General features: G+C 30.5%; 1 protein-coding gene, 1 long non-coding RNA gene and 1 other non-coding gene across 7 annotated transcripts; 1 reads left to right on the forward strand and 2 right to left on the reverse strand.

The window, feature by feature from the left end:
• Positions 1 to 1,874: 1,874 nt before the first annotated feature.
• On the reverse strand, positions 1,875 to 4,461 carry LOC127071520 (uncharacterized). Its single transcript, XR_007785097.1, has 3 exons — positions 4,247 to 4,461; positions 2,777 to 4,004; positions 1,875 to 2,597 (listed from the first exon to the last, which is right to left on the reverse strand). It is a non-coding gene; the product is annotated as an uncharacterized LOC127071520 (long non-coding RNA).
• Positions 4,462 to 17,265: 12,804 nt separating this feature from the next.
• Positions 17,266 to 24,885, reverse strand: LOC127071681 (serine/threonine-protein kinase CG17528). Of its 5 annotated transcripts, XR_007785183.1 has the most exons (7): positions 24,454 to 24,885; positions 22,669 to 23,688; positions 22,424 to 22,601; positions 22,034 to 22,327; positions 21,730 to 21,972; positions 19,377 to 21,360; positions 17,266 to 19,250 (listed from the first exon to the last, which is right to left on the reverse strand). XR_007785183.1 is itself a non-coding variant. In XM_051011225.1 (6 exons), the coding sequence occupies exons 1-6, from the start codon at positions 24,462 to 24,464 to the stop codon at positions 19,729 to 19,731; spliced, it is 3,378 nt and encodes a 1,125-aa protein (XP_050867182.1). In that variant the 5' UTR covers positions 24,465 to 24,885; the 3' UTR covers positions 17,266 to 19,728. The 5 variants fall into 5 exon arrangements, 4 of the variants coding, with proteins under 4 accessions (XP_050867182.1, XP_050867183.1, XP_050867184.1 ...); XM_051011225.1 differs by having other exon boundaries at positions 17,266 to 21,360; XM_051011226.1 differs by having other exon boundaries at positions 17,266 to 21,357; positions 24,454 to 24,882.
• A 739-nt stretch (positions 24,886 to 25,624) lies between these two features.
• Trnah-gug (transfer RNA histidin (anticodon GUG)) lies at positions 25,625 to 25,696 on the forward strand. Its single transcript has one exon. It is a non-coding gene; the product is annotated as a tRNA-His (tRNA).
• The last annotated feature ends 802 nt before the right edge of the window (positions 25,697 to 26,498 follow it).

The raw sequence follows: 26,498 nt of genomic DNA on the forward strand, positions 1-26,498 counted from the left end.
AGAAGGAGAAGAAGAAGAAGAAGCCGAAGATGAGGGTGAAAATCATGAGCTCGTTTATGATTCAATAGATGGTTGATTTTATTTCATACTGATGATTCCAAAGATAAATTTAACTCTATTCAAAATAATGTTGGTGTCTGGCTGATCATTGATTTAGTAGATTTCTATATGAATTCCAAGATACTCAAATGCATCGTAAAAACGAAGGTAACTAAAAATATAAAATGGTGGAACAAACAGAATACCTTTTTCAATAATTATAGTAATAATAATCGGTATTATTTGTAGCAAATAATATTGAGAATAGAAACGATTATGAGAGTGGAAAATTTAATCATTGGTTCAATAATGAGTTCAGAAAAAAACAGAATGGAACTAAGAGTGGTTTAACTTTTTTAAAAATTTATAATCGAGCAGGGACGAAAAAAGTTTTTCATTGAATATTTCAAATTGGTTGTTATAATATTCACGACATATACTTATAAAATATGCATTATATTCGATGTATGGCTTTTAGAGATATGGCAACATAGACGAATTAATGGAATAAAGTGATTAAATAAAGCACTGATGGGGATTGAAGTATTCATATGTCCTGATAGCGATTTATTGAAAATGAATGTACGTCATACGAACATCGACAATGTCGTCGAATATCTCTGGATTAAACATTCTTTATCACGTTCCCTCACTTGCGTATATCTCGTGCATGGGCGTATTGACCTGTCTTTATGGGGTGAGGGGATACGATTGCGAGCGTATCTGTGTATGTGCGGGTGTCTACAAATATAAATCCCTCTGTTGGAAATGACAATTTCATGTATGAAAGATATTTCCTCCCTGGCTTTCCTCCCATCAAATTGTTGCCGACTAGATAATATGATTATCAGTATAATTTAATTATCAGTTCACGTAGCCGTATCGCTGAATTACCTGTTTAAATTTTCAACAGAGTGATGGACAACGTTATCGATTTATATGAATGCCTACATTTCTTTAAAAAGTTTTGGTTAAAAATTTTTGATAAAAAGTTTATTTATTCAAAAACTTAAAAGCAAATGGTACAATAATACATACGATTATTTAATATTTTGTGCTGTATGATCTAAATTAATTAGTTTCTAGGTAAATAATTGTTCTTTAGTATATATAACCCAATATAGTAATTTTAATATGTCTGATAATAATAATATCTAATAATGCAATATTTGGAACTGTATAATGAGAATGATTTAATTTCTCAAGAGATATGCATATAATATATCATTTTCAAATAACTTCCCCAAAATTAAATTTTAATTAATACATCGAATATTACTACAGATCTATCATACTCTTTTTAGCTATCGTTATTTGATTAACCGATCAGCATCGATCAAAGCATAAGTTATAAATGATGAAGGAAGATAGCTTTTCCATGAAATAACGCTACCTTTTAAATCCTTTAAATTCTATTTTGAAGATAACGTCAACTTTTTCTTTCCGCAAAAAAAAATCAAATATAAATAAGTAAATACCAAAGAAAATTCTCTCCTCGAGAAAAAGATAAACAGAATTTAATTCTTAAAAAGTAAAATGATCGAAAGGATACGGCTATGGAGAATGACCGATAGGAGGAAACAAAAGGAGAAAAAGGAATAAAAAGAAGAAAGGAAAGATAAGAATAAAAAAAATTTCCCATTACGGTAGTATCAATCCGAAGTTATTGATAATGTTGTGATTAGGTTACAGAAGATGATAGTCTCAATATTTAAATGAATATATGAAATCAATATATAAAAAAAATAAGTGACCTAAACAGCGTACACTCGAATTAATGTCAAGTACTATGAGAGGAGGTGTGATCACAATGATAGGTGATGGAGAACACAGGATTTTATATTTTAATTTACTTTATTCATTGAATCGGTGTACAAAATATCATCGAGTGTTGAACAAACTGATAATTCTAAATCGATTCCTCGCAGCGACAAGTTATAAGGAATTCCAGAAGAGAAACGATCAATAATAATATTTCAGCAGGCAACCAGTCGCAATTATAGATATCTTCTATATTATTTTAAACAACTTGTTTTCGGTAAGATAAATCATATTTCAATTTTTTTTAACAATCTATCGATCATAGTGCAATATTAAAGGCTAATTGTTTTTTTACAGTCAGTAATATCTGATTATATTGAAGATAGAGCAAGTAGATGAATGATAGAACTATTTGAGTAGATAAAGGAAGATGGAACTATTTTCGCTAGTCCTTTATCTATGTTTATTTCGTAATGTAAAAAAGTAAAAAGTAAACATCGAAAAACTTTCTTTCTAAACGTGAATACTTGACAATTAATACTTTCGGCAATTTTACATTTATATAAATAATACGCGGAATTGAGTAAAATAATATGTAAATAACAGTACATTCGTTGAAACGTTACAAAACAGGGAACGCGCGTTAAACGTAAAACAGCTTTTCTTTAATTTTTAATTCGAAATAGTTGCCAATATCTAATAATAACATAAACAAACCTTTGTTTGAATTTGATTTGACTTCGTTACTGGATTAGTTCTCCTTGGTCCTCCGACGGGCAGACATCGAAGCTCTCTCACTACAGTTTAAAAAGAATAGAAAACACTACATTAACGTACATATATATAAGAAAAAATATTATATAAGTTTACCTATATTACATAAAATTGTCTACAGCATGGTACATAAAGGAAAAAATCTATGAAAATAAATCCTACGCTATTAAACGTTACAAAATTTAAATATGATTTATCTTACCAAAAACATGAAGTGCAGAATATCACCAGCAATTCTCAATATTGATTTCAAATTTATGGGTATTTCTGAGATTTTGTATGCTTCCTTCTTTTCCTAGATCGTCCTTACTCTTTTTAAACTTTTAGTAATGGTTACGCTCGTGTTTCGATTCAGAATAAACTTATCAAACTCTCGTCAAATAGTTTGAATTCTTTTTTAAATCATTCAGATTGTTGATCAATTGACGTGCTTATCTTTTCCGGTAATCTCGTCACAAGATTACCAATAATTTTGGATCGATATTACTTTTACGGGAAATTTTTGTGTGTTTTTATCTTCCTTTTTTTTTCATTGATTCCTTTTTCTTCTTTTGATTTTTCCTATCGATCATTTTCCATATCAATATGCGTATCCTTTCGATCATTTCATTTTTAGGAATCAAATTTTGTTGATCTTCTTTTCCAGGATTGTATTAGATACATATAGATAGATTGTAAATGTATAAATGCATACATAGATATACAGATATATAAATATAATTAGATATAAGTACATAGCTATATATATTTATATATGCGTATGTACTTATATCTAATTAAATTTATATATATATGAGTCAAACTACGTTAATGTAGTTTTTTTTAGAGATGTCTGCCCGTCGGAGGACCAAGGAGAACTAACGCAGAAACGAAGTCAAATCAAATTCAAACAAAGATTTGTTTATGTTATTATTAGATATTGGCAACTATTTCGAATTAAAAATTAAAGAAAAGCTATTTTACGTTTAACTCGCGTTCCTTGTTTTGTAACGTTTCAACGAATGTACTGTTATTTACATATTATTTTACTCAATTCCGCGTATTATTTATATAAATGTAAAATTGCCGAAAGTATTAATTGTCAAGTATTCACGTTTAGAAAGAAAGTTTTTCGATGTTTACTTTTTACTTTTTTACATTACGAAATAAACATAGATAAAGGACTAGCGAAAATAGTTCCACCTTCCTTTATCTACTCAAATAGTTCTATCATTCATCTATCTTGTTCTATCTTCAATATAATCAGATATTACTGACTGTAAAAAAACAATTAGCCTTTAATATTGCACTATGATCGATAGATTGTTAAAAAAAATTGAAATATGATTTATTTTACCGAAAACAAGTTATTTAAAATAATATAGAAGATTTATATAATTGCGTTTAGAAAGAAAGTGTTTCTATATATATGCATATAATACATGTCCCATCTGAAAAGATTAAGAAAAAATACATTAACGTACCTATGCGTAAGAAAAAATATTATATAAGATTATCTCTAAGCTAATTTAAACAAAATGTAATGAACTTATGAAGAACTGGCGGAAATAGTTCCGTCTTCCTTTATTATTACACCTTACAGAACTTGCTATAAATAGAACAATTAGCTGTTAATATTGCATTGTGATTGATTGATTGAAACAAAAAAGAATTTAAAAATAATTTATCTCACCTGGTGGAAGTTGTCTAAAATAATATAGATGATTTCCATAATTGTGACTAGTTATAAAATACTCTTGAACGTTCTCATTCTGAAATCCTTATGACTTGCCACGGCGAAGTCTCGATTCAGAATGCTCAACTTACTCAAGTCTTCGGAGAGCTTGTACCCTCCTTATATAGTTCTTGACATTCAATCGAGCATGCGCTGTTAATTTTTCCCCACTATTGTTCATATCTCGAGGATTATATCATTCCCTCCTATCTCAGCATAAGCTTACTATTCAGCGCAAGCTTCCCACTCAGCACAATAATTTTGGATCGATACAACCCTAAAGGGAAATTCTGTTTAATTGGTTTTACATGTGAAGCATCGAGTTTTGTTTATCTTCTGTTATAGGAGGTAATTTCTTTTGGAATTTTTTTATTTATATTTATTTATTATTATGAAAATAACATTGATCTAGAAAATAGAATTAACAAAATTGTATTAGAAGGAAGTTATTTCATGGAAAAGCTATCTTTCTACATCATTTATAACTTACGCTTTGAGAAATGTTGATTAAGTAAGGATACCTAGAAAACTTACCGTAGATCTCTACTAATATCCGAATTAATAATTTGAAATAAATGTTGGAGGTAGTATTTTGTATATGTCATATTATGTGCGCTTTTTAAGAAATTAAAATCTCAATTGAAAATCTTAAATATTATATTACCAGAAATATACTAAAATCTCTGTAGTACTCGATTTTACGTAACAAAAAATAAATGATTTTAGTCGTTCATTTAAAAAAATTCAATCAGTGACGTAGTACGTCGTCTGTCAAAGAGAAATTAAACGTATAATTCAATGATGCATCTAAACGTATTATCGAACGGTTTGATGAGAAGATATCAAACGATAGAATACCTTTCATATCCGAAATTATTATTTTCAAAAGAGGGATGTGTACTTATACAGACACACACGCACGCGCCGGGGAACGTAATTGACGCATACATATGAGCACAAGCGCACACGCAGAGGGAGAAAAAGAATAATGAAACGGACATGAAGGATGGTACGTATAGAAGGACGTATTACGTATATACATTTCCATTTAATCCCTATTAAAATTTCTTAACGAAGTTTCCCTTTGATCCACGTTCCACGTGCACGATTGTTTTCAGACCCTTCGACAGCCTCTTTGATTCTCTCTAGCAAAAGCTATCAATTTTTGTATCCTTTGAAAGAGGTATTCTGTCTTCTCATTCCACTGTTCGAAAAATCTGTCAAATAAACAAAGCCATATTTATCTAGTTGATTGAAAAATTCATTTTCTATTAGTCTGTATCTCTTGACTATGCAAAATGGAATATTGATTCATCTGTGTAATTTTCTGTGTAAAATGTTTCAAAGCAGAACACGTAAATGTATTTGTTACTGCATAATTAAAAAAAAGAACAAAAAATGTAGCAAAAAATGTTAGGAAAACGAGTTTTCAAGCAATATTTTTTGCGACTGAGTAATATGGTAGTAGATATAACTCACTACGAAGAAATTCTATAGCGAATTTTACAAATAAAAATATGTAGTATAATGATCGTAGTATCATTTATATCTAATATTATTATTATACTATTCTTAAGTATAACTGTGACTTAGAAAAAGCAACATTAAAATCTTTGTATACATACTAACGGATAATTTTATAGCGACTAATTTTATTAATTACAATAATTATTAATTGTAATTATGTAATTATAATATTTGCAGTTCTGCGGGATCTTTTCACTTTAAAGGAAAACGTAAACTCTGATATGAGAAAAGTGTCGCAATGTCTATCTACAAATCGCACATTTTCTTTTACAAAATACGTATTAACTTTTCTGTAAAAAACATACGTTATCCGATATCTCAACACTATGATTTAATTCACGCACGCCAATCTGCATAGGAAGAATTTGTAAAAGCAAGATTGATGCGACGGATCGAAAGAAGTGATAAGATTCTTTTAGTTTTGAATTTTTGTCACGTCTTTGAAAACATACATGTGTTCAGCGATATTGATTAAACAGCCTTAAGGCTTTTATTTGCGTAGAAATTTATTGAGAAATTTCCTTTTTATATATTATAGATATGATTACTGTAAGATAACAAACTAACATTTTTGAAAAATAGGATATTTTCTGTGGCCGGATTATCTAAAATGGAGTTTTTCAGAAATCGGATTAGAAGATTTTTTCCATTTGAATGATTATATTACCCTTACTTTAACAAAAAGTCTGTTGGATCGAGAGGAGAGATTTGGCCGAAAATAAAATTCGGAAATTGTGTCAAAATGCATGTTTATAAGAAAATATATTGGAGATACAAATTATTTAATATCTTCGGAAGTGATAGTTGAACGTAGAAGTGCCTTAAAAGTTATAATGTAAAAAAGCAATCGTATTATAAGATACAGAGAGTTTGGTTTGGAAATATTAAATGGAATCGGTTTACTTCCTATTCCAAATGAATCTTTTCCTTACGCATTTCCAATCTTCAGCAACGTTAATGTCGCGCGTCAATATAGAGAAGTAACTGTACGCAAGGCGTAACATAAGTAAAGTAGTAATAATGGCCAAAAAGTAGCAGGATCGACGAAATGGTTTAATACCACAGAAAACAGAAAACAGTGGAAACAAAGATACGATTTCTCGCAGTGTCTCAATTATTATTATTATAATCTATATTATTATTATTAATCCTTACAATAATAAAGTTTTCAACATTTTAGTAAAATTCCATTATTGAAAGACATGGAGATCTTGGACAAATAAGATTGATGAGATAGAATATCTCCATTGGTTTGATTCTCATCGAAACTCTTGTTCTGCTAATCAAACAGGACCGGCGGGAAAACAGACATCAATGCGCTCCATGCTCAAGCGATATGGATGCAACTACGTAAAAAATTCAATTAGTAAAATATATGAATTATATTGGCGACGCTAATTCGAAAATGATTTCAGTAATAGCAGCAAAGTGATTGAAAAACTGACTGGAAACTGAGAAGAAAATTGATCGGTTAATTAACAGAACCAAAAACGACGATTTCATTAAAGCAATTCGTCCGATATATAAAAATCAATACAAAATGCAACAAAAGTTTGAACAAAATTATTTGGTAAGTGGCACATAATGTCCAAAAGAGCAATCGATGCATCTTGATTAAAAAAATAACTGAAAAGTTTTTTCAACGTTCAGTTCGTTCCAACAAAGTTCTTTCAAAGCTTTTTACTACTATATTATTGCAAAATACTACTATATTTATTAATAATATAAATAATGAATATGGACATTGAATATGGCATTGCATATGAGAGTCCAGATCGAGCACGCATCGATTAGTTGAGATGCGAGCACGCGCAAAGGGGTATTGGCTTGTAACCCAGGACAACCCTCATCCCATATAGTAACGATTGCTGCTAAAAAGACTGTAAATACGTTCTGGAAATAACGATGAGAAACGAAGTTTGGCCGTATTTGAAACTTTAAACGTTTTAAACGTTTCTCTGACAATATTGTTTCGGAAGACGATGGACATCTCATTTGGGGAATTGATCCATGCATTTTTTTAAAATTTACTTTAAATTTTTTTATATCGATCTTTATAAAAAGAAAGGCTATCACTTCCAGAATTATCCTATATATATTTTATATCAACAGTTTTGTTGACGCGAATCTCAACGATTCAGGATACTTTCTTCTAAGGGTCATATACCATTATTTGCCACGGAAAATTCGTTGGACAATAGTTAAGAAAAGAAGTAGATAAAGAATACATTGCCACCTACGTCTAGTTTAGGAATTTTTAGTCAAACATGTAATCTTCGATAAGGTGTCGAGTCAGGCAATAAATAAATGATGAATATAGCCTTCTAGACAAAACGAGCCATGAATATGTCTCGCGCCTAGTCAATGCAAACGTCATAAGTCCATGGGATATCTCACCGGAGTCATTAAGAAAAAGGGCCACAGATGAGATTATTTAAACATTTCGAACGAATTACCCTAACACTCCCACGATTTGTTTTTCTTCTTCTAATTCATTATTGTCTTCGAGAATAGTTCGAGAGAAATTATTAAGCAATCGATAAAAAAATTCGTACTAAACAATCGAGTCATATCACTGGCTATGGTTCATTAATAACATTCTTCAAAAAATATTCTTCATCCATTATGATCCGATGAAAAGTCAAGCATTTAACTCAATTGTCAACTAAAACAGTGTGCTTTAACGTTTTGAGTTTTATGTTACAGTTCGTATCGGCAGTGATATGTCGTCTGTGTATAGCTTGAATTTAAGAACGGACAAAAAGAATAATACGCATCTATAAGTCTTACGAGTGGAGAGTACACATTATACGTATTATACTATCTAAGATTATCAACGACTTCCAGAACTTTTTTTAATGCTTGGGGATACTATAAATGAATGTGCTAGATTTAAAAGCAAAGCAATTCCTTTTCACACATGGTCCTAATGTTTCAGTGATTCGTAAGAATCGATACCGTGTTCATTACGCGATCGAGATTAACCAGGAAGAAGAAGACAAATTTTATAATATTGGTGGAAATGAACTTTGACGAGACTAATACGACATTGTTTTGCAAAGGTTTATTTGAATGGTGGAACAAACAGAATACCTTTTTCAAAGGACCCAATGTGGGTAGCGCTAGCTAGAAGATATAAACGATTGAAATGAGAAAGGTTGTCGAAGGGCCGTCGGCCGTCGGCCGACGGCCGTCGCTCGACGGCCGTCGCTTGACGGCCGACGGCCGCCGTCCGACGGCGCACGCTGAACCTGGATCAAAGTGGAATTTTTTCTCGTCCAAGGAAATATTTGTTTAAACAAAAGAATATTTCATCGAGGGATTATCTTGGAATATTTTTTAACATCCTCTGAAGCAGTCAACATATATTTCACCAACAACAGAATATAAAGATCGATCATAATGCTGATAGTGTTCTTGGAGATCGAACTAATGATAATTTGGATAGTACTTGTTTAAATAATTATAGATGCGATAATAATACTTATTTCAAGACCATCGTGGAAATTAGGAATGACAGGAAGAATCTTAGGGAGATTAACGATGACTCCAAATAGGAAAACCTGTTGATCCGTGCTGTAGTAGTAGTAGAAGAAGTGGAGGGAGGAAACGAAGAAGAAAAGGAAGAAGAAGAAGAAGAAGAAGAAGGAGAAGAAGAAGAAGAGGAAGAAGGAGAAGAAGAAGAAGATTAAAAGGATAAAGAACAAGAGGAAGAAGGAGAAGAAGAAGAAGATTAAAAGGATAAAGAACAAGAGGAAGAGGAAGAAGGGGAAGAACAAGAAGATTAAGAGGATGAAGAACAAGAGGAAGAGGAAGAAGGGGAAGAACAAGAAGATTAAGGGGACGAAGAACAAGAGTAAGAGAAAGAAGGGGAGGAACAAGAAGATTAAGGGGATGAAGAACAAGAGGGAGAGGAAGAAGGAGAAGCTGAGGATGAGGGTAAGGTCATGAGTTCGTTTATGATTCAATATCGATGGTTGATTTTATTTCATACTGACGATTCCAAAGATAAATTTAACTCTATTTAAAACGATGTTAGTGTCTGGCTGATCATTGATATAGTACATCTCTATTTAAATTAGATGATTTCTAATAGGATGCATCGTAAAAACGAATGTAAATGGATGATCGAGACCAATAAAAATAGTAATAATAATCAGGATTATTTAAAACAAGTAATATCGTGAATTGAAACGATTATGAGAGTGGAACATTTAATCATTGATTCAAGAATAATTTTAGAAAGGAACAAAATGAATCTAAGAGTGCTTTAACTTTCAAAATTATTAATCGAGCAGGGACGAAAGAAATTTTTAATTGAATGTTTCAAATTGTTTGTCATAATATTCACATGTATTTATAAAACATTCATAATATTTAACGTACGTTTTTTAAAAGTATATAAATTTGGACGAATCAATAGCGCGAATTCTCTTGTCAAGGAATACTGATAGGGATTGAAGTATCCATAAGCCTCGTAGGGATTTAACGAAAATCTACATACGTAATGCGTACGTCGATGTACATCAGCATCCCGGATTAAGCCTTCTATTATTACGTTTCCCCACTCGCGTGTGCTCTCGTGCATGCGCGTATGGACCTGGCTTTATGGGGTGAGGGAATCCGATTGTGGGCGTGTCCGTGTATGTGCATGTGTCTGTAAGTATAAATCCCTCTTTCGGAAATGACAACTTTATCTATCAAAGGTATTTCTTCCCTTGTTTTCCTCTTATCAAATTGTAACAGACCGGATAATACGATTAGCAGTATAATTTTATTATCAGTTCATGTACCTGTATCACTAAATTACCCGTTTAAATTTTCAACAGAGAGATGGACAACGTTATTGATTTATATGAATGTCTACATTTTCTTCAAACTTTTTGATTTGAAATTTTTGATAAAAAATTTATTTATTCAAAAACAAATGGTACAATAATACATACGATTATTTAATATTTTGTGTTGTATGATCTAAATTAATTAGTTTCTAGGTAAATAATCGTTCTTTATTATGTATAACCCAATATAGTAATTTTAATATGTCTAATAATAATAATATCTAATAATATAATATTTGAGACTGTATAATGCGAATGATTTAATTTCTCAAGAAATATACATATATCATATGCATATATGTATATATATATAACATATATGAAGAATGACCGATAGGAGGAAACAAAAGGAGAAAAAGGAATAAAAAGAAGAAAGAGGAAAAGAAGAAAAATATAAGTTTACCTATATTATATAAAATTGTCTACAACATGGTATATAACATGGTATATAAAGAAAAAGTCTATGAAAATAAATCCTACGATATTCAACGTTATAAAATTCAAATATGATTTATCTTACCAAGAACATGAAGTACAGAGTATCACCAGCGATTCTCAACATCTATTCCAATAATTTTGGATCGATACTACTTTTACGAGAAATTCTCTTTTGTTCTTATCTTTCTTTTCTTTCTTTGATTCCTTTTTCTCCTTTTGATTTCTCCTATCGATCATTCTGATATCCTTTCTCGTATTCTTTCGATCATTTTACTTTTTAGGAATCAAATTTTGTTTATCTTTTCTTCCGGGATTGTATTAGATATATATAAATTGATTGTGGATGTAATAATGAATATATATATATATATATACATATATATATACATATATATATATATATATATATGTAATATATATGGGTATGTATATCTACGTATATGAATATAATCCGTGTACCGTCTGAAAAGATTTTAAAAAATTACATTCATGTACGTATGTGGAAAAAGAATATTATATATCAATTTTTTTTTAGATGTTTATTTTTGAGCTAATTCTAAACAACATATGATGATCTTATTATAAAAGAACTTGCTATAAAAGAACTTGCGATAAAAGAACTTGCGATAAAAGAACTTGTTATAAAAGAACTTGCTATAAAAGAACCTGTTATAAAAGAACTTGTTATAAAAGAAATAATGAGCTCTTAATATTGGATTACGATTCAGAGATTAAAAAAAAAAATTCAACATTATTTATCTTTCCGAGACAAATTGTTTAAAATGTTATAGATGATTTTCATAATTCTGACTGGTTATACATTATTTTTAATCGTCTCTCTTCTGAATTTTTTACATACGTGTCCTCGACATGAGATCCTCGATTCAGAATGTCCAGCATGTTCTATTCTCACGGATAGGTCGTACTCCCTTTAATAATCCCTGACATAAATTCGGACTCTGCTCTGTTTAATTTCTTTTATTATTTTTCACATCTTGACGAGCGTATCTTCCCTGGTAATCTCAGCACAATGTTTACTTTTCTCCACTATTTTTTACATCTTGATGAGTATATCTTCCCTGTAATGTCAATATAATGTTACTAATAAGTCTGGATCGATACTACCCTAAGGGGAAATTCTTTTTGCTTCTTTTTACATGTTAAGCATCAAGTTTTGTTTATCTTCTTTTCTAGAAAGTAATTTCTTTTAGCATTTATTTATTTATATCTGAAATAATATTTTTCATAATATCAAAATAATATTGACTTTATCTAGAAAATAAAATAAAAAAGATTGTATTTAGAAGGAAGGATTTTTTCATGAAAAAGCTATCTTTCTACACCATTTATAACTTATGTTGATCGAGTAAAGATACCTAGAGAAAAATACAATAGATTTCTATAACATCCGAAATAATAATTTGAAATAAATGTTGGGAGCATTATTTTATAAAAATCATATTATATGTTTATTTTTTGAGAAATTAAATTTAGATAATACAATGGAAAATATTTTATGATTAAAAATATACTAAAATCATTGCTATACTCGTTTATATGTAACAAAATATAAACAATTGTAGTTATTTATAGAAAAAAACTCATTCAGTGACGTAACACATCATTCTCTATAAAAGAAACTAGGCGGATATTTAAATGATACGTCTATATATATATACACATACACACACACACACACACACATGTATGTGTGTGTGTATGTATATATATATATATATATATATATATATATATATATATATATATATATATTGTCCAACTGTCTACTACGTTTTGATGAGAGAAAATCAAACACGAAAATATCTTTTATATTTGACGTTATTATTCTGGAAAGAGGGATTTATACCCATACAGACATACACATATTTGCCATACATATCGAGTATTTGATTGACGCATATATAGGAGCAAAAGCGCCGAGGGAGAAACCGAAGGGAGAAAGATAACAGTAAAACTGATAATCTAAAGGATGATGCATATAGAAGTGCATATTGCGTATACGCACGTTCATTTAATCCCTATTAAGATTTTTTTTAAAAAAGTTTTACTTTGATCTACGTTCCCCGTGGACGATCGTTAGACTGCCCTTCCATAGCCTCTCTAGCTTGAATCGATTATATCCCCTGGCTAAAGCTGTCCATCTTTGAACCCTTTGAAAAAGGTTTTCTATTTCCTCATTCCACTGTTCAAATAACCCTTTCAAATAAACAGCGCCATGTTAATCTCGTTGGACGAATATTTCATTTCCTCTCGGTCCGTATCTTTTTTAATCCGCTCAACCGTGGAATAGGAGTGCAGATCCATCTGTGTAAAACGTTTCAAAATGAAAAACGTAAAAGAGAAAAATAATATTACGAAAAATAAAGAAAAAAAAAAAATATTTATTACTAAAAAAAGAATATGACTAAATATTTTTCCTGGATCCATATTTTTTATTACTGCGTAATAAAGAAAGAAAAATGTAATCAGTATAAAACATTGCTTCATTAATGATGTTATCAAAATCAATTCGTCCGATATATAAAAGTCAATATAAAATGCAGTAAAAGTTTAAACAAAATTATTTGACGAATCCACTCAAAATCCAGAAAAGTCATCGACTGTCAGAATGATTGAAATTTGCTTTCAACGAAGGTACTATTACATATTTGTTGATAATATTAGCATTGAATATCGGTATTGACCGATATTGCGCTACGTACATTAAGAATCAAAATCAAGCACGCATCGATTAGTTGAAATCCGAACACGTGCAAAGGGAGAGTTGCTTTGTAACCAACGACAACCCTCATCCCTTGAAGCTACGATTACTGTTAGGAATACTCTAATAGGCCCTGGAGATAACTAGGGATAGGACTAGAGAATATATTAGCCTATACTTGAAATTTTAAACATTTTAAACGGTTTTCTCAAAATATTGTTTCCGAAGTCGATGGATCTCACATTTGAAAAATTGCTCAATGAATCTTTGTAAAATTTACACAAAATTATTTTATTTACACATTGTATTTATACATAATAGACTATTAATAAAAGTAGTTTTTGTTAATGTTAAGTTATTCATATAAAGTTTATATTAAGTTATTGCGAAAAAGTCAGGTGTACAAATACCTTTTTAACAATCTACTATGTGTTCAAAATCTTTCTGTTTGTTTAGCTATAACGAATCATACGTCATTTTAGATAGTTTGCTCAATTTCGGACAGTTTGCATATGGAAAATATATTGGAAACAATTACTTTCTTTTTCTTTTTTTTTTTTTTTTACAGAAATCTAAGATTCATTTTTAATTTTATCTTGATATTATAATTTCTCATATGGATACTTTTACAAATATATTTGTTTTTCTTTGGATATCGATCAATTTTACAATATATTGAAGTTTTAAAAAAAAGTGGACCATCACTCTTCGAATTATCCCGTACATATTTTATATCAATAGTTTTATTCACGCACTCTCAATAATACACAGTACTTTCTCCTAAGTATCATATACCATTATTGAATATATTTGCTCTTAGGAATTTGTCGCTAAAAAAATACATAGATAAAGAGTAAACTAACACCTATGTCGGAGTTTAGAAATTTTTAATCAACCACGTAGTCTTCGATAATGTGTCGAGTCGAGTACTAAATAAATAGTGAAAATAGACTCCTAGACAAAACGAGCTAGGGGTTTGTCTGACGTTTACTCTTCGAATATCAATGCAATACTCATGAGTCCATAAGACATTAGCCACCTGCATCAACATGAAGACAAACGACCACACATGAGATTCTTTAAACATTTCGGACGAACTATCCTGATACCGTTACGATCAATAAACATCTTTCTTTCCCTTTCCTATTTTATTATTGTCTTCGCGGATAGTTCGAGAGAAATCATTAAGCAATCGATAAAAAAACTTCGTACTCAATAGTAAGACAACCGAGTCTTATCAATATTACTGACTATGGCTCAAGCAGAAATGCCTAGCACAATCCAAGTCCATATATTCGTATTTAAATCATCACGACCTCCAAATCTTGCTAACATTTCACATTTCGAAGTAATCAGCATAACGAACTATGAAAGTTAACTATTGAAATACGCATATCATGAGATCTGTATCTCATTATTTCAAAATACATTGTTAAACTTTCGATTCACAAAACATTTTTTATCACGCATTTATTTCACGAGCTACATGCGATCCTTAAAAAAAGATCGAGTTCTTCTATTAATTTGCGAGAACACAGCGACCAGTACTTTGCAGGGAATTAAACTATCTCCGAGCCTTTCCCGTCCCTCTTGGTCATCACGACCTATTCCCTTTGTTCATTACGGCTCTATAGTTCTGATGACTAAGAGGAGATGGGGGCCAAATCCTTCGTACAAATGGCCATCATTACTGAACTGATGCGAGATACGTAACATAATACGCTCTCGTAATTGTGCACTTAGGACGCAAGAAAGTTACTCCCTCTTTTGTGTACGGTATATAACATCAGTCAAATGATCTCCTCCAGCTATTTTACAAACGCATAATCTTTCAATAACATTTTTCATAACATTTTCTTGTGCTATTTGTTGAATTAAAAAAAAATGTTCTTCAGCTGCTCGATTGTGATCGATATGTTTGCGTAGTCTTTCGGCTTTAAGTACTTCCAAAAGAACAAAAGTCTGGTGTCGTAAAATCAAGAGAGCAGATCAATGTAAATATTTCGTAATTCTCTCTGTATTTGCACGACGGACGATTGACTGTGATAATAAATTTTTACTATATTAACATTTGTTGAGAAGTTAAATATTCCATGATAAAATCGTATGGTCGATACTAATAATTGATGGAATCTTAATAAAAATAAAAATGTCGGTAAAACAAAAAGTATCATGACATTCATGACAGTCAGTAAATTTGAAACTAATGGAGATATCTGATCATTCTTTCGAATCTTAATGCTACATATCAAAATTTGTGTGTGCATCCATTCTATCGTTTAAACAAGATTCCTTAAAGATATAAATGTCTATCACAGAGTGTCTTTTTTTCTGCATAACAATGCTAGCATATTCAATAAATAAAAATAAGAAAAAAAAAATATCATATTAATATAGATTCGAAAAAAAGCTTTATTCAAAATTTATAAAAAAAGAAAAACAGACTAGTTTTCATTAGATTATAGTATATATTATAAGATATTGATTGTATTTATCTAATCTATTTACGCAAGCTATATTTAACTTGAGTGTTTACCATATAAGATCATTGTAGAGAGTAATGCAATTCGTATTAACGTCATTAGTAAGTTATACGATTTCGTACCAACACGTCGAAAGTGTTCTTAGATCGCGAAAATGCCAATAAGCATTTAATTTACGGTATTACTAAAGGATATGCTCTAAGTGTTTGTATTGGAATAGTAACGAAGGAATCTTTAAGAAGAATTCCGGATCGGTAAGTATCATCAATCTGTTCTTGTACTCGATTCAAAATCAATTCGTTATTTCATATTTTTATTTTGACTTTTTAATAAAACATTTGTAAATCTATATTTATATAACATTTTTCTCGTATTTGTGCTCGTTGTAAATATGTTAGCATCATTATGTGGAAAGAAACTGTATATGTAAACCTTCGAAATCTGCTTTCTCTATATGTTTCGGTTTGGAAATTTTATTTTGATAAAAAAAAAAAAAATGGATTAACTTAAAATTTATATAGAAAAATAAGATAAACGCTATCCACGAACGATTTCGGTCGTATTCCCTTATCGATTTTAAAATAATGCTTATTTCGAATAATAAAATAATTGATAAACTTTGAAAAAATTAGTAATATATTTTTAAAGGATTTCTATCGTCTGTAAAAAAAAAAAAATAAAGCAAAATAACAAAGTTAATTTGATATATTGTGTCACTTTGAATAAAAGATAGTATCTTTATTTCGAACAATATTTCGCTTCCACTCTGCCAGAGTGGAACTGCACTGCCACGCCCATTGCATTCATCGTCATCACCTTCACTGAGCTTGCGCATGGATATACTCAATTATACTGTTCGTAACCATGCATTTTAACTCATACATATATATATGTATATGTATATGTATATGTATATGTATATGATATGTATATCTATGTAACATAATATGCAAGAGAACGACACCGTTACGCTTTAAATTTCTTTATTCTTAAATTAAAATGTTACATTTGCTACAAACATTTTTGGGTGAAAATTGTATTAGATTTGTGTTATAAAACTTTAAAAAGATTTCTGCCTGTAACTGTACCAATGAATTTGAACCCTTCACTCTTTGATTTCATGACGTGATATTTATAAACTGGTATTGAATGAATAACAATATACATACGGCGTTTTAATATTGTGCTTATAAGAAAAGTGAAAAAATGCTAGTAATTCATAATTTTATAGTTAAAAAGTCTTAAAATTTCGGTTTCTATATAAAATGATTACATTAGAATTATTATATTTATATTGGTATAATACTGTGATATAATCATACACAAATTATTATTTAAATAGAACATTTCTAAGATCTTTTAATAACCATCGACCCATCGAATGTCTGCCAATTTTCCATGATATCAACTCATACTTCAATGTAGGTCTTATATCCTGAAAAAAATACTCTAGGAGAGTGTCTAAAATATCGAATTAATTTGATTTATTAAGATTCTAAATTGTAGAATCCCACAAATTAATTATAAACTGGCTCCGATTTTATCGTCGGTTTTAATATTTCGAAATTATATTATCAATAAAATAAATACAAATGATATTTCGTAAGAATCATTGCGCAACAAGCTACAAATAATCGAACAACTTTATACACGCCGCTGTTATGTTGAATGCAAATTGCAATCAATATATAATATAACTATTTATGAATGAATGTATGTTTATATTTATTTAATATATAATATGTAAAGTATAGCGTATATATATAATGTACAATATACAGTACACATTATATATCGTATTTTTATGCGGTATTTATTATTAATGGAAATAATATAGATTTATAAAATATATTATGTAAATACATATATACCTATGTGTAGAATAATATAATGTAATATAAATATATAAACAATGTATTTCGATATTTGGTATGAATGAATTTATGTAAGAATGAATATTGATGAATTGCCATTGCACATGATGTATGAACGTTGGAAAAAATGATAATATTTTTTACGAATTTCTTACCGTGATGTGTATATACAAGATAATTAAAGAACACCATTATTCGCGTTATAAAATATAAAAGTTCTCTAGCGAAATTGTATAATCACAAGCCAGAGCGCAAGCGACATAAGAAATGGTATCTACTATATGCGTCATACTCCACAAAAATAATTCCAGTGTAACAGTTTTGTAATTTAAGTAAAATTTTTAAATTGCATAAATATCTACCTTCACAAATATTGCAAGGCTTTTAATTTTATACATAGTTCTTCCTCATTGCTCACACAATTGCGTGGTATATTACCATAATACTTTATAAAAATATTAATTTTATCACATAAACCTACTTTTGAATAACATTGAATAACATGAATTGTATGCCATCAAAAGAAAAAATATATTAAGTGCATATATCCACCTTTACTAGCCGGCAATTTACAACTAAATTAAAAAGAGTCTCAATAGATATTAATTATTTCTTTTATACAAATATCTTCACGATTATAATTCGTCTTGATTCAAACACTATTTGTATCGGTTAGCTTTTATACATATCGGTATGCGATTTATACCAATGAAAGAAATAAGAATAGCTAGACAAAGAAATACGAGAATATTTCTTTAGAATTTATTGCGTGTTTTCTAGCCATTTCGATTGTCAAACTCGTTCTAGCGTTGAATCGCAGGAACATAAACCTATTAAACAAAAAAAGACTTTTTGTCTTTAAGAACTGTGAACATATCATTAGTTGGAAACAGACAGCTTGTTAATGTATATTCATGTATTTAGATGTTGGCTATTTTGGATCTCGTCTATAATACATTTTCTATTTTGGCTTTACAAGTGAACGTAGTACATTATATTGGTTGGCGAATCTCGTTTACATTGCTATTTCCATATAGCACAAATTTTGTCACTAATAATCGTTTATATAAACATATCCTAAAAGGGAAACATGCTTTATGATTTTTCACTTTCTTTTTCTACTAATCAGATAAAAATGGCTGATCTCAGTCAAGAGTACATTGTCTAATTATGCACTATAACTTTAATTACCTATGCACTTACATTTTCTTGGAAAGCTTAATCCTCTACCATGTCGCTTATATATTATTCAAACTACGTACACTTATCAAATAGAAAATACTCTATTTAAATGCATTTGGCATGTCTCGTTTGTATTTGTGTCCCATCTGTTCTAATCACAGTTACTTATTTCAAACCCAAGAACAAATGATGTCACTTTTTTCTAATACCATTACACCATTATTAGAACTATGTTAACTTAATCATTATTACACCTTTGGACATTTTTGGGCACTAAACCCATCTTAATAATACATCTGCGATCTATACATTTCCATATTTTTCCAGCATTATATTGTGTAACATTTAATATTACAGATCTAATGTCAGCGTCTTATTTATTTATTTTACTTCTGCTAGCAACTGTCGATGCATCTATAACAGATCTTCGATTTCTAAAATTTTTGTGTTCGTCGTATTTGGATATATCATCTTTCTTTTTGTTACCATCGGCCAGTTTCACATTATTGTGGCGTTCATTACTATCAATACTAGAATTCTTACACGTATTTTTAACGTCCTTCAACTCCGTCTCATACGTTTTTCGTGACGGTTGGGGTGTATAATAAAGACTAAACCGTTTTGGTTTCACTTGTTTTTGTTTCTCATTTCGTAGTTCATCAGTAGAACGAAATTTTCGACCATCTTTTCTACCTGTATAATTAGATGAGTTACTAATATCGACACACTCAACGGATTTCTTTGTAGAGTATTGAGGAATATAGCTAAATCTTTTAACTTTCACCGAATTTTTGATATTTGTTTTTATCCTCGACGGATTATCGTCTCCGAAAGATGATACACCATTTTTTGAATGTCTCAGTAAATCTTGCCCTTTTGTCACGTTATTGACAGAATTTATCTTATCATCTATATGAAGATTTCGCACTTTCGGTATTTTTGATGTATCATTTCTAAAATTAATCTTCTTTTTCAATACCTCATCATTTGTGACTTCAATTTCTTTGCAACTATTTTGATTTGGGTCATTTGTATTATTGCATTTAATATCTTGATTAGGAGACACGCTTATATTCTCAAAACTATCGGTAGACTCCATACTTTGGATTGAACTTGATTTTCGACTATATGCTGATTGTGCAAATTGAATGTTTACAAAACTGTCAGATGTTTCTATATCATTACTGGAACTACCAGTAATACTATCACTCGAAGACGATACTGCATTACAATTCTTGAGATCGTCACTTTTATACATAGACTTCGTATTAGATGATAGATTGGAGTTTCCAAAACTTCTTGTACTTTTTTTATTTTGTCGTTTGCTTTCTATTTTCTTACTTAACTGAAAAATTTTAATGCCTGGCGTATCTTCTTTAAAATTGATATCGCTCAACGAATTTCCATTTCTTTTGTTTAATGTAGTTATCCTCGATAAGTGAACACTTTTATTAGGAGGTGTATCAGTGTGAAAAGAAGAGCTGTTATTATAATCACATATTAATGACGTGGAATTATCTTTGTTTAAAGATAAATTTATATTCTTAGGAATACTGCTCAATGAAGAAGTTGTACTGTGTGATAATCTTAAAGAATCTTCAAGATCTTCATTTTTATTAAGAGTGTTTATGAGATTGTGTACGGACTGACCAAGAGCATGAATATCTTGCAAGCAATCAGCACTTAGAGACATAGGTCCATCTTCACCATAGCTATCACCAGCTAAATCGATTTCATCTCTACTATCTGTAGCTCTCAGTTGATAACGATTCATATCAAATATCAAATTATCATCAAAAGATGATGGTATGTTATTCTGATTAGGCCTTTTGCTATTACCAGTATTATTGATCTGAACATTTTCTTGAGAACCATCATTTTTTCTTTGCTTCTTATAGTCAAACTCAAATGTGGCTAGCCTTATCGGCTTACACTGCTGATCCCCGTATTGCTCCGTCGAGTCGGTAGATGTTGTTGAGGTCTGCTTGCCTCCTAGAAAGCTCTGCTGATATACAGAGGCAGGACAAAAGAGAAAAAAAAGCTCTGCTACAGATACAGCAAACTACTACTGAAGCATTTCTAATACCATATTATAATTCAATATAGCTATGCATGGTATGCTAATTATATTTAATACTCAAAGCAATCTAATTTTAACAATATTTTTACAGTATCGTACAATACAGTATTTTACGGTAGCGCGATTTGGATAATTAAAAATAAAAAACAAAAAATAAATGCAAAATGAAAAATAATACTCTGTTAACAAGGATGCTATAACGATTAAAATTATATTATCGTATAAAGAAAGATAAGCCATGCAGGTGTGTATTTAAAGGTCTTCTACTATGATATTATAAGAAATGACAGTTACCGCTAGCCATGGATGATCAAGTACATCTTCTGCACTGAACCTAAGCTCTGGTTGTGCCTGGAGCATATTTGTGATTAGTTGTTTAGCAGAATCGGAGATTGTATCCCAGTAAGGTGAAGTGAACTCGTATTGACCACTTAAAATACGTTCAAATAATTCTTCTTGTTCATTTTCTGGTGAAACAAATGGTGGGAAACCACATAGTAAAATATATAAAATCACTCCAGCTGCCCAGACATCGATCTAAAATAAATCATCGATATTACTTAAATTCTTAAACAGCACATTAACAAATATTATGTACTTTTAAACCGTATCCAGTTTCTGCAAGTATCTCAGGTGCTACATATGTTGGTGTTCCACACACAGTATAAAGATTTTCTCTCACGATTTGTGCAAGTCCAAAATCTCCTAATTTCAAACACCGAACATGACTACCCTCCATTTCAACTAAAAGATTTTCTGGTTTGACATCACGATGTACGATGTGATGAGAGTGTAGATACGCTAAAGCAGATGTTAAATGTCCTATCATCACACTAGCTTCAGCTTCTGAAAACTTTGTAGCAGCAGCTATTGCATCAAATAAATCACCACCCTATAAATATAATTCGTTTTAATATAAAAACTTCAAATTATTTGAGATGCATTAGCAAAATACATAAATCTATGCATTTGAGATCATCAATTTTACCTTCACAAGTTCCATGACCAAAAACAATTGATCCATTGTTTCTTGTTCTGCGATCAAACTAATTATGTTCGGATGACATACCTGACGCAGAATTGCAACTTCACTCGCTAACATTGTTTCCTTTCCTTGGCATTTATACTTATCCACAATTTTCATAGCATATTCTGCGCCTGTAGCTCTACGATCAAAAAATTATTAATGAAAACAAATCATTAAATAAATTATTTTTATAGACTATTACTTACTTGTGAATACAGTGTCTTACTACGGCAAAATTTCCATCTCCAATTACATGTCCCACAGCATAATGCAAACGTAGTGGTTGAGGTAAAATTAAAGAAGATGGACTTGGTGTTCTAACTTGAGGTGTAGTAAGAACCTTTTTTCCAGATTTCCGTGGCATTCTTGGCATTGGACCATTTTGTCTATTCGAAATCCATGGACACCTACGGAAACTTTGAACACATTTGGATTCTTCAAAATCTAATTCAAAATCCTCTTGATTTGATTTTTCTGTTCCATATGCCAAAAAGATATCGTCATTTTCAAAGAATTGTTCCAAGGAGGTAACTTGTTGACCTGACAAAGTATACACTTTTCTCACAGCTCCGGAATCAAGCTTTACTACCTCTGTAATAGCCTCCATCACGTGTTCCAAACTTGGTGCATTTCTCTTGTTCAATAACAGACGTACTACCTTTCTTGGTTTAGTACCGTGTCTTATCAATGTTACTATTCTAGCTTTCACGCATAAAGGGATAGCACTTATTTGTCTACCAGTACTAGTTGCAGACTGAGGTAAACCAGAAAGCGAACTTCCTCTTTTCACTTTTGAGGATGAATATTCCACCTTTTTAAAAATTTCTCCTTGTCCAGAAACTACATAGCATTTACCATCTTCTAACTCTGAAATATTTTGTATTTTTCTTCCATCCATGGTATAAATTGCTCTAACTCCATTAGGTAATGTTACACTTGATACTAAAGCTCTTGTTAAATCAGAAGCTAAACTATCAAAACTGCGATATCTTTCATGTGTTACCGCCATAACAACACCAGTATAAAACTTGTCACCATTTCGAAAAAATCGAACTCTTTTAGCCTTTTTCGTAGATGGAGTTCTGGCATTTGAAGACTGCCTTGCATTAACATCTGATATCCTTTCATCTAAATTAGATATAGGTGTAGAATTTAGATCATTACTGTCTGGAAAACTACTTTCCTTGGACGGCGTGCTGCCACAATTCAATAGTTCCTCCATCATCCTAAATTTAACAAAAATATTAAAAAAATAAATAGCAATAAGAAAAAATAAATAAATCATAGATATGAACTCTGCAAATATTTTTCACATTGTAATTACGTTAAGTGCAAATTCTTACTCGAAACAAAATAAATTTTATCCAAAGTAACTGGGTTAAGTTATTAGTCGAACAACAAAGTCCAAATTCAAAATAATGACTTTTATATGTTACTAAATGTATATTAAGCTAAACAAATTACTAAATTTCACAGTTATCACGCAACAAAATTCACAATTCAATTGATTTGACACAAGAGAAAGTTGGTCACTAACTTTGTGTTCGTACCTTATAAAAAATTATATAAAACACTAATGAAATAAATTTATGATACTACAAAAACACTCTTTTTTTTATATATCACTTCCCAAATATTTCTTCCCATTTTTTAAAAAATAACATATAATAGACATACGTTATAAACAAAGATATTTTTATAATTTTAGAAATATCACAAGATTTATTCAATATCCCATTTACGATCCTACATTATTTATACGAATGGTGAAATGATAAAGGTCTATTAATGTCTTTTAAAGACACTACACCGGTGACGAACCGATACGTAAAATTTCGAACGTTACTTAACCTACACGACACGATTGATCTTAAATATACACAACGAATTTCTAACAACTGTAAATATTAATGTGCCGATATATTCACATATGTAGCTATCTTGAAGTTCACACAAAAATCTTGGGAGAGAAAAAAGCGCGAAACACTCACCTACTCGTCATAACAGAACGTCTCTTCGAGAGAAACGAATGAAAGACGAGTTAATGAGCGAATGAATCACCAGTGGTCTGACATTTTCATGGTAACCGTGACGCGAATGGCAGACAAAAATGCAAGAGAATTGCTTTCAAAGCGTTCCCAGGACGAAACTCCTCCTCTTTTTTCCGCGCCACTCGTCGTTCTTCCCTCCTTCGCTTTCAATATTTGTACACTTCCTACACAAGTGATACTCTGATTTTTTATCCAGACCGTATAGAGTATATAGGAAGATAAACTTGCCAAAGTCTATAAATAAAGGCTTTTGTTAAAGAGGAAGGAAAAGGGCGAGTACGGGAGGATAAGAGAGAATGAGAGAGAGAGAGAGAGAGAGAGAGAGAGAGAGAGAGATGGAGTGAAAAAAGAGACAATGACAGACACGAGGAAGGTTTGCGAGACGATTGGTAGTGGGGTTTAAACGGGAGGGGGAATCAGTGAGAAGGGAGGAAACGGAAATGCGAGATAAACCGCGCTGAGTGCAAACACTCTCTTAAAATCCGATGGATCGGACAATACACATTTTATCGCGCCTTAACCTCTTTTCATTTCTCGTCGAAAGTAACTCGATTTCTAATCACGATGAACGCCTCGTTTTCGATCGTCATTACGAAGAACGAGAAAGTGTTTTCTTTATATAAATCCACAAGATAAAGCATTACTTTTTATATCGAATTACGTACGCTCTATTTTTTTCCAAATACTATTGCGACATTAAATATTATCTTCTGTATTAAAATTATATTACGATATCTATTAATTATTTTCGCTAAATTCATTTTCTTTTTTGGATCTTTATATATATATATATATATATATATATATATATATATATATATATATATATTATCATAAGAGGAGACAGATATAAGTTTTTATTCATCCGTCAGATGGCATTATAGATTCATGTCGCTTAATCGCTATGTATCTATTAAAATTACCGATGTTACGTATTATATTTTATTGATTGGTCCTTAAAACTATATTTTCAATAGTTTTCAATATAACTCATACAAAAAAGGATAGATTGATTTCATAATAGTATTAATTTTGTATAACTTATACAAATGTTATTTTTATTTTTAGCATAACATTTCTAATATGTACACCTTCTACAAGTCCTCTGGTAGCCGTGATCGTCTAGTGGTTAGGACCCTACGTTGTGGCCGTAGTAACCCAGGTTCGAATCCTGGTCACGGCAATGCCCCGACAAAGGAGGTGCATTGTCACGGCAGAGGATTTTTTTTGTATGATTTTATTTCTGAGAAATAATTATTTTCTTAACTAATATGTATGTATAATAAATATGTATATTTATATATATATATATATATATATATATATATATATATATATATTATTAAATTATTTGATTAAGCAATTCTTAAAAAATGATAAATGTGTGTACAATGATAATGTACACTTTTAGGATTAGGATCAGAATAAAGATGATTTTTTAAAAGAAATCTTTTAGATTGTTTAATACCGTTATATGTATACATCAATGTGTATTCTATTCAATATGACATCGAACTACATAACACACATGCATACGTTCAGATCCGTTCGAGAGGATCGCACATCATGCATGTGACATTACTGCTGAATAATGATGCCTCTCTTACGCTCTTACAATATCCTTTCTCGCTTTTTGAATCCTTTTTTTCTCTTCGTAATAAAACTTCGAAATTGACATTAGCATTCATTGGGTGGAACGATGGAAGAGACAATACCTTCGGTGTCGAAGAGACATAATACGTGATATCGATATAACGTCAAAAATGTCGAAGATAAAAGAAAAAAGAGAAGAATATGTGAATTAGCGATAAATCGTGCTTTTTAAAACACAAATATAAGATCGGATTTCAAAATCATCGATCGATGATATCAGTTTACATTTTCATCGATAATCGAAAAATTCTTATTCAATGAGAGAGAGAGAGAGAGAGAGAGAGAGAGAGAGAGAGAGAGAGAGAGAGAGAGTGAGTGAGCGAATGGGTTGA

This window comes from Vespula vulgaris, chromosome 22 (assembly GCF_905475345.1).
Source record: "Vespula vulgaris chromosome 22, iyVesVulg1.1, whole genome shotgun sequence".
Taxonomy (NCBI): domain Eukaryota; kingdom Metazoa; phylum Arthropoda; class Insecta; order Hymenoptera; family Vespidae; genus Vespula; species Vespula vulgaris.